The 9,502-nt window shown below is 38.7% G+C and overlaps 1 protein-coding gene across 2 annotated transcripts in view; it reads right to left on the reverse strand.

Moving 5' to 3' along the window:
- MRPS35 (mitochondrial ribosomal protein S35) overlaps window positions 1-9,233 on the reverse strand; it is a 46,129-nt gene extending 36,896 nt beyond the window's left edge. The window contains exons 1-4 of one of the 2 annotated variants that reach the window (XM_080812371.1): window positions 9,075-9,233; window positions 5,280-5,326; window positions 3,517-3,684; window positions 893-953 (exon numbers count right to left, since the gene is read on the reverse strand). In XM_080812371.1, coding sequence (XP_080668497.1) covers window positions 893-953; window positions 3,517-3,684; window positions 5,280-5,326; window positions 9,075-9,186 — 388 coding nt within the window. In that variant the 5' untranslated portion in view covers window positions 9,187-9,233. Of the gene's footprint in view, window positions 1-892; window positions 954-3,516; window positions 3,685-5,279; window positions 5,327-8,965; window positions 9,030-9,074 lie in introns of those variants that run through there. The other variant, XM_080812372.1, reaches the window with a different exon arrangement.
- Window positions 9,234-9,502: the final 269 nt, after the last annotated feature.

Genomic DNA, 9,502 nt, shown 5'->3' on the forward strand with positions numbered 1-9,502 from the left:
CCTAGTTAAAGGTTTGCATACATTGTTTATCTCACCAAAAAACCAGGTTTTAATTTCGTTCATCTTTTCTCTTGCCTTTTTAGTCTGTACTTCCACTCTAATCTTTGTGATTTCCTTCCTTCTACTAACTTTGAGCTTAGTTCTTCTTTTTCTAGTTCCTTGAGGTGTACACTGAGATGTTTATTCGAGATCTTTTTTTTCTTAATGTACGCTATCAACTCCCCTCTTAGAACTATTTTTGTTGCACCCCGTTAAGTTTTGGTACATTGCTTCCATTTTTATTTGTTTCAAGATTTTTTTAAACTTTTCTTTTGATTTTTTCCGTGAACCAATGGTTGTTTAGAGGACATGTTGTTCAATCCCCATATATCTGTGAATTTTCTGGTTTTTTCTTGTAATAGAGTTCTAGTTTTATACCACTGTGATCAGAAACGGTGCCTGATACAACTTCAGTATTTTAAAATTTATTAAGACTTGTCTTTTCGCCTAACATATGATCTGTTCTGGAGAATGTTTCATATGTGCTTGAGAAGAATTTGTATTCTGCTTCTTTTAATGCAATGTTCAGTAAACATCTGCTAAACCCATCCAGTCTAACATATAGTTTATATCCAGTGTTTCCTTACTGATTTTCTGACTGATCCATCTATTGTTGGAAATGGTATACTGACGTCTCCTATTGCTGTACTGCCATCTGTTTCTCCCTTCAGTTCTGTTAATATGTGCTTTATATACTTAGGTATTCCTATCTTAGGTGCATGAACTAAGATGCATAAATTTAGGTGCATAAACAAATGTTATATCTTCTTGATGAACTGACCCCTTTATCATTAGAAATGAAATTCTTATGTTCAAGTTATTGTTAAGTTCATATACTGAAACAATCACTTACCTTTAAGAGCTTCACAGTGCTTTTTAATTGCTACAGGAGTTAAATGCAGAAAATTGGGGATCTAAAATAGAGAAATTTAAAGGATAAATTCGCCTACTACCTCAAAAACATAAAAAAACAAGTTTTCACAAAACTAAATCCTAAGCACAACAAACCTTGTAATAAATAAAATCTAGTTTTTACAATATTAATTCTATGCCACATGTGTTATGAATTCAATAAATGAATTCTGTGAAATATAGATTCATGATGTATCTCATGATGACCATTGTGGGGGAAAAATGCTGTTTTTATAGTACTCTTCCTGCCAAAAATCTACAGGTACACATATTTTAGTTATAAAACTAAAAGCACTCAAGGATACAGATTATTGTTTAATCATCCTAATTTCCCTGGAATACAAAAAGAAATAAAAATTATTTAAGGTTCTACAGTCTTAACACTTTGGTTAACATCCTTCTAAACATCTCTTTAAAAAAGAGATACATGGGGGCGCCTGGGTGGCTCAGTGGGTTAAGCCTCTGCCTTCGGCCCAGGTCATGATCTCAGGGTCCTGGGATCGAGCCCCACATCGGGCTCTCTGCTCAGCAGGGAGCCTGCTTCCCCCCCCCCCCGCCTGCCTCTCTGCCTACTTGTCATCTCTCTCTCTCTCAAATAAATAAATAAAATTTAAAAAAAAAATAGGCTCATACTGTATATAAAAAAAAAAAAAAAAAAAAAGAGATACATGTATACGACTTTACATAAATGGATTCATACTGTTCTAGAAACTGTTTTTTAAAGATTTACTTATTTGAGACAGAGAGAACGTGCACATGTGTGCACACAACTGGGAGGGGCAGAGGGAGAGGGAGAGAGAATCTCAAACAGACTCCGCATTGAGTGTGGAGCCCAATGTGGGGCTCGATCTCATGACCTTGAAATCATGACCTCAGCCAAAACCAGGAGTCAGATGCTCAACCACTGTGCTACCCAGACACCCCTAAACTAAGTTCCCTTCCTTCATTTAAAGAAATGATAAGTTTCTTCAATTTATCCCTTGAAACATTCAGATTTCCAAATTTCATTTACCCCTCTCTAGCAGCAGTCAACTCCTTCTCCATGTTACCATCTCGTTTTTTAACCATCTTTTAGCAATTTTTTTTAGTTTTTTGGTTTTTCAATACTGAACATATATATATGCTATGTATATAAAAGTAGCATACATATGCTAAGTGAAGTAAGTCAGAAAAAGACAAATACCATATGATTTCACTTATATGTGGAAACTAAAAACAAAATAAACAAAAAGCAGAAACAGACCCATAAATTCAGAGAACAAACTGGTGGATGATTGCTAGAGGGGAAGGGACATGGAGGGATGGGAGAAATGAGTGAAGGGGAGTGGGAGATAAAGGCTTCCAGTTAAGGAGTAAGTAAATCATAGGGAAAAACGGTAGAGCATAGAAAACATAGTCAGTGATATTGTAATAGTGCTGTATGGTGACAGATGGTAGCTACATTTGTAGTGAGCACCGTATAGCACACAGACTTGTGAGATCACTACGTTGTATACCTGAAACTAATGTAAAATTGTGTGTTAACTATACTTCCAATAAAAAAAAAGGAAGAAAAAGATTCTCATATAGTGGAAAACACAGTTTATGATAATTATACTGTATATAACATGAACCACCTAAGATATGCCTTCTCAGGCAAAGCATATTCATATTTTCTTTAAAAAGCTTATAGTTCATGGCACCTGGGTGGCTCAGTTGGTTAAGTGTGTGTGTTCAGCTCAGGTCATCCTGGGATTGAGCCCTGCATTGGGCTCCCTGCTCAGTGGGGAGTCTTCTTTTCCTTCTGTTCCTCCCCTCCCCCTGCTCATGCTCCCACGTGTTCATGCTCTCTCTCTCACAAAAATAAATAAATAAAATCTTTTAAAAAAAGCTTATAGTTCATAAATCATTATAGATGCTACCAATTGAAGCATTTAATATGACATATTTTGCTTCATGAAATAAAGAAGTTTAAGGACTATAACAATATTAAATGATATTCTACTTTTCTGGGCAGAAAGTTTTAGAATCTCTTTTTTAAAAGTAGATTTCAGGGGCACCTCAGTGGCTCAGTTGTTTAGGCACCTGTGTTCGGCTCAGGTCATGATCCCCACGATCCCAGGGTCTTAGGATCAAGCCCTGCACCCTCTGCCTCTCCCCCCGTTGGTGTTCTCTTGTGTGCACGGTTCTTCTCCCTCTCTCTCTCAAATAAATAAATAAAATCTTACAAAAAAAAAAAAAAAGTAAATTTCAGTCACAATTCTCAATCTCAAATTAGGTTATTTCATTTTTCTGAGTTCCACTCGAAAGATATAGATAGAAAAAATACAGTAGAAAAGAAAAGGGCAGAAAGGAAGCCATAGGACCAACTGGTTATATTCTTAAATGCTCAGGACTCTTTGAGTCTTCTTTGCCATGGACAATCAGAATATATCATCCATTATTACCTGAAAAAAAGTTTAAACTAAAATACAATACCTGCTGCTACATACTGAACCCTCAAGTACAAGGCAGGGTAGGAGTGGGAAGAGGACCAGCATTTATTTAGAAATAAGTCTTAGCCAATGAATCAGCAATTTATCTTACCTTTAATAGTTCTAGATTTCCCTCCTTTGCCATGGGCACCCCCCTTTTTACTGGATAGCCCATTCGAATGGGAAGAGGTACAGCAGAGGGTTTAAATGGTGCTGCAACAGGATAAACACTAGGCCAATCTTGGTCAACAGCCATTTTCTCTGTCCTAGGAGGTAGTGCCTACAGAACATAAAATGGTTTAGTATTTTAAATATGAATATGACCTTTAATTTTAAAGCAAAAAAGCTACAAAAAAAGAAACACAAGCAGAACTGCAACTGATGTAAAATCTGACCTCTTATAAAGCTGCTGCTATTCAAATGAAAAAACACCAAACCTACCTAATATTTTTGCACTGTTTCTGCAAAGCTTCTGGTAAGGATCTCCTTTAACAGCACACTTCTTCCACTAAAAATTTCTGTGGATTTAGACTTTTAGCAAATTTTTTACATTTTGTTGAAGAGTAACAGTGTATTTTGAAATACAGATCTTCCTCAACTTACGATGGGTTTATTGGACACTCAGTGTTTAAGTTGAAAACACCATAAGTTAAAAATGCTTTTAATACACCTAACCTACCAAACAGCATACCTTAGCCTAGCCTGCCTTAAATGTGCTCAGAACACTTACATTAGCTCACATTTGGGCAAAATCATCTAAAACAAAGCCTATTTTAAAATAAAGTGTTAAATATGTCATATAATTTATTGAATACCGTACTGAAAGTTACAAAAAAAAAAAGAATGGTTATATGGTACAGACTGGTTGTTAAGTATATTGGTTATTTATCCTCATGACTCTGTGGCTATGCCTAACTGCCACTGCCCAGCATCGCGCAAGCTCATACCGCATAATGCTAGCCTAGGAAACAATCAAAATTCAAAATTCCTAGTATAGTTTCTACTGAATGTGTACTGCTTTCTCACCACCATAAAGTTGAAAAATTATAAGCTGAACCAGTGTAAGGTGGTGACTGTTTATAGTTTTCAGAACTTTATTGATGGAAGTCAGAACAGGAGAAGACACTGAAAACTGGGAAATAGAGGAAATAAGAAATAAATAAGAAGAACTTGGAAATAAGTAAGTAGGTTAAACTAACTGAATACATATATAATGAGAGATTATATGTCTCCTAGTTTCAGAAAATAGCTATGTGACAGTTTAGTCAATCACATTAACATACACGTACTTTTTTAAAAACTGTATTCATTAGAAGGGGATGGCCAGTATATATAAGTAGGGTTTAAAGAAACAAAATCTGGCAATGCCCAACAATGCAATACCAAAACTAAGGTAATGTAAGCCCTGGAAGAAGGTAATATTCCTGTGAAAATAACTACTCTAGATAATTATAATTTGATACCATTTAACTTCCATCAAATAATTTGTCTCTGTTCTGACTCCATCCTCAACAAGTGACCTTAGGATTCGGATTCTTTTATAGACTTGCCTACAGGGTAAGACCAAACTGGTGAGATTAATACACACATCCCAGGCTTCATAATTATTAAAAGCACCATCAAAAATAATTCTATATTCTAGTTTATATACCTATTTCCCAGGAATATGTGAGTCTATTTCTCAAAGACGATCCATTTCTTGGGGTACTGACAAAAACCAAAGACTAGAGCCAAGGCTCTGGCAGTCACCAAGTACGCATCCCCTTGTGAAGCCTTCTTGGGCAGCATTCTTCTGCCTGATCATCAATATCTGCCTCACTTTAGAACTTCAGAGATCATGAAGATAATATATAGTAGAGTACATTAATTGTTTACCTTTCTTCTCAGTGGTCTTTCATATCTGGGTGTTCTGTCTGCTGTACCTAAAAGACAACACAGTAGTTACAGAGAACTGAATATGTACAGTTGTTCAACACTGATCATGATCCCAAAACTCTGAGATTATTTTGGGTATTCACGAAAATGAAACTAATCCATTTTCTGTAAGCACTGGGACTAAATCATCTTAATGAAAAGTAAGAAATAGTTAAGAAAAGTCCAATTATTTAAATAAAAATGTATTGTGACTGATGATATAGTGAATTAATCACCTAAAGAAATATTTTCCAATAAATGCTAAGGTTCATTATCAAACTCACTTTCCCAAGTTAAAATATCTAGTTAGAGGGGCACCTGGGTGGCTCAGTGGGTTAAAGTCTCTGCCTTCGGCTCAGGTCATGATCCCAGGGTCCTGGGATCAAGCCCCGCATTGGGCTTCCTGCTCACCAGGGAGCCTGCTTCCTCCTCTCTCTCTGTCTGCCTCTCTGCCTACTTGTGATCTCTGTCAAATAAATAAATAAAATCTTTAAAAAAAAAAAATTTAAAAAAAAATATCTAGTTAGAAATAAGAACTTTTACATCTTTAAAGATAACTGAATGGAAATGTTTTAACTATAAATATACTTCTTCATATTTGGCATTATTTGGTTCTACCAAAAAAAAAAAAAACCTTTGTTTTTCCTTCTGTATTGCATATTAGAACTGCCAATGTTACAGTAATACCAGTAATAACAAAAATCATGGCCATTCCTAATAAATCATATAACTATAGAAGACATTAAATTATTTACATATAGTATATACCTTTCAAAATATTACCTTATGTCTCTCTAAATGTTCTGCTACATTACAGTAATAATAGCTGTAATTATTAAGCACTTTCACATGCCAGACACTGTGCTACATGCTTTTCATTATCTCACTTAATCTTTTTGTTCACAATAACTGTAAGTACTATTATTATCCTTAGAGGTCATTTAGAGCTGAGGAAAGAGTTAGGGTGACAAGAGGATTGCATATAGGACTCTTCACACTCTGAACCACTTCTATCTCTAGCTTCATCTCCCTTCACAAGGTCCCACAGCTAAACTAAACTTCCAGTACCAGAGCCTTTGGACTTTCTCCAAATTTACTGGCCCCTCTGCCTGGAATGTGCATCCCTTCCACCTGTCTGGCTTCTGTCCCCTTCTGCCTCCCCATCTCACTTCTTTATCTGACAAATTCTTATTCATCCCTTGATAGTAATTCATTTATTCACTCAATCATTTGAGTGATACTGTATACCAGAAACGGAGAAGGCAGCAATAAGCAAAAGAAACACAGACCTTGCTTTCACAGAATGTAGTCTGTCAAATAAGATATTTAACAAGTGATTTCAATAAATAGTCATACTATTAATGGCAACATATAGCAGGGGACCAAACTTAGTCAGTTAGTTGGAGAGAATTGCTCTGAAGAGCTGGATTTTAAGTCTAAACCTTAAGGATAAGCAAGAGGTAGCGCTGGGAACAGGCAAGTGAGAAAGTTTCTACACAGAAAAGGAAATGTAAAATCAATGGGAATAGTTCAAGATAGTTGAAATTTAAGACTAGAACAGAAAGGACATTGAGAAAAGAAGTTGGAAATATTTAATAAGCACCTCAACTACAATACATTATTGAGAGAGCTCTTGATTTTCTTCTTCCAGACTTCCTGATCCCTGTAAATGATACTGCCAATAATCCGATTACTCAAGATAAGAATCTAACCTGCTTTCCAAGACTTATTCTTATGCCCCATATCAAATCAATCAGTAAGTCCTCCTAGCCGTTCCACTCTAAGCCCACTAAGGTTGGTTCTCCACACAGTGATTTTTAAAAAATATTTTATTTATTTACTTGACAGAGAACGAGAGACAGCAGCCAAACAGGGGGAACAGTGGGCAGAAGGAGAAGTAGGCTCCCCACCAAGCAGGGAGCCCAATGCGGGGCTTGATCCCAGGACCCCAGGATCATGACACAAGCCAAAGAAGGCAGATGCTTAACTGACTGAGCCACCCAGGTGCCCCAGGGGTCAGTGATCTTCTAAAAGTATAAATCAGGGGCGCCTGCGTGGCTCAGCTGGTTAAGCATCTGATTCTTGATTTCGGCTCAGGTCATGATCTCAGGGTCATGGGATCAATCCCTGCGTCAGGCTCCACACTCAGCAGTCTGCTTGTCCTTTTCCTTCTGCTCCTCCTCTCCCGAAATAAATAATTTTTCAAAAAGTATAAATCACATTATATCACTTCCATGTTCAAAACCCTCCAGTTTAATCCCAAACTTATAATAAAACCCTAAAAGCCGTTTAAGATCAGATCATTATTTATCTTTCTGACATCTTAAGACTACCACTTACCTATGTTCATTTACCTCATTGACTTTCTTTCTGTTCCTTGATCACACCCCTAAGCTTGTTCTCAGTTCCTCAATTTGCACTTGCAGATCCCTATGCCAACAACGCTCTTCCCCCTCGATCTTGGCATGGTATATACAATGAGCTCTGCTCAAATGTCACTTCCTCAAGGAGGTCTTTCCTAACTACCCAAACTTTACCTACCCTACAGCCAGTACCCCTCCAATCCATCATTCTCAATACTCTGCTTTACTTTTCTTCATAGCACTAATCACCACCTGACACTGTACTGACATTGTTTTGTTTATAGTCTGACTTACCCAAAACAATATACACTTCATGAAGTGAGAGACCTTGCTATATCCCATTATCTAGAACACTACCCAGCACACAGTAGGAGTTAATTATTTACAGAATGAATTAAAAAACTTACAAGACGCAATCATTAAGACTATAAAGGGCCACTCTGACAAGTTAAGGATCTATCCTATCTTAAAGCAATGAGAAATCATCCACAGATTTTGAACAAGAGAGTGGCAAGGTAAGATTCGCTTTTTGAATACTTCACTCTATCGCTTCTCGGCCTTTTGGCTAAGATCAAGCGTGAATACTTCACTCTAGTTGTGAGAATTCACGGTAGGAGAGCATGAGCAGAAATAGGGGCCAGTAAAGAAACTACTGTAGAAGTGAGAGTTGGTGGCCTAGACTGAACTCTTGGTAATATGAAGATAAGCGATTGTACAGAAGGTAGCTTGGAGAACACCTGGTGAATGACTGGACACGCCCCCTCTGACATAGCTTTCCCCGACTCCCTCTGAGGGCTCTTCCTCAATGCCCCTGTTACTCTATTCACACTTAAATTACAGCACCTCACACTGCATATAGTATGACTCCGTTAACATCTGTCTTTTCCACAGATTCTTCCAAGTAAGAACAAGTGTCTTGAATGAAGGTCATCTCAATGATGTCTGTTGAATGAAGGTCATCCCATTTGGTGGCCTAGCTAGGGCTGGAATTCAGAGCTGCAATTTGTCCCACGAGAGCTGTATGCTTCTCTTAACGTTCGAGAAAACCCATGGTTCAACACTGCCCAACAAACATCACCCGGCACCAGTAACTAGAGTGACCCTGTGCCAGTGGCCGCGCAAAGGGAGGACCAGAAAGCGCGGGTCACTGTAAGGGGCTAGGGGCAGCAAGCTCGCAACGTTCAGCCCATCCAGAAGCAGAAATCGGCGACTAAAAGTCCGATGGCAGGGGTACAGAAAAGAGACCCACACCTGCGGCTTTGCTACCGGGAGCAAAGGACGTACCGGCTTCCCCTAGGCGGTGCGGACTCCGCCACCGCGGCGGCTAGCAGGGATTCGGTGTTCCGCCCTCTCACCTCCCCCAAAGCCCGGAGGGGATGCGACAGACACTCACGCGGGCTTGGTATCGCGGAGCGGGTGGCCGGCGACACGGAGGTACAGAAAGCACGCAGGGTCCTGGTCCCCGGCTGCAGGGCCAGCCACGCGGAAAGCGCGGCAGGCGCCATGGTCGCGAGGACGGCAAGCCGGATGGGACAAGCGCAGTTGGGAGTCAAGGGGCGGCTCTGAGGCCGCTACCGCGCAGGTTCGCCCCGCCTTGGCCCGCCCCTACGGTGGAGTAACAGGAAATAGGCGGGCCTGGAAAGTCGGCTTGGAGTTAAATGTGCAGGAAGATAGCCCCAAAACAGGAAAAACTAATAAAAGAAAACAAAAAGGTAACAAAATTTTTTAATTAATAAATAAATAAATAAATAAATAAATAAATAAATAAATAAATAAAAAGAAGCAGTGAGTCCAAAGAGGACCGTAAGGGATGGGGGAAAA

Source organism: Martes martes (genome assembly GCF_963455335.1).
Source record: "Martes martes genome assembly, chromosome: 8".
Classification (NCBI taxonomy): domain Eukaryota; kingdom Metazoa; phylum Chordata; class Mammalia; order Carnivora; family Mustelidae; genus Martes; species Martes martes.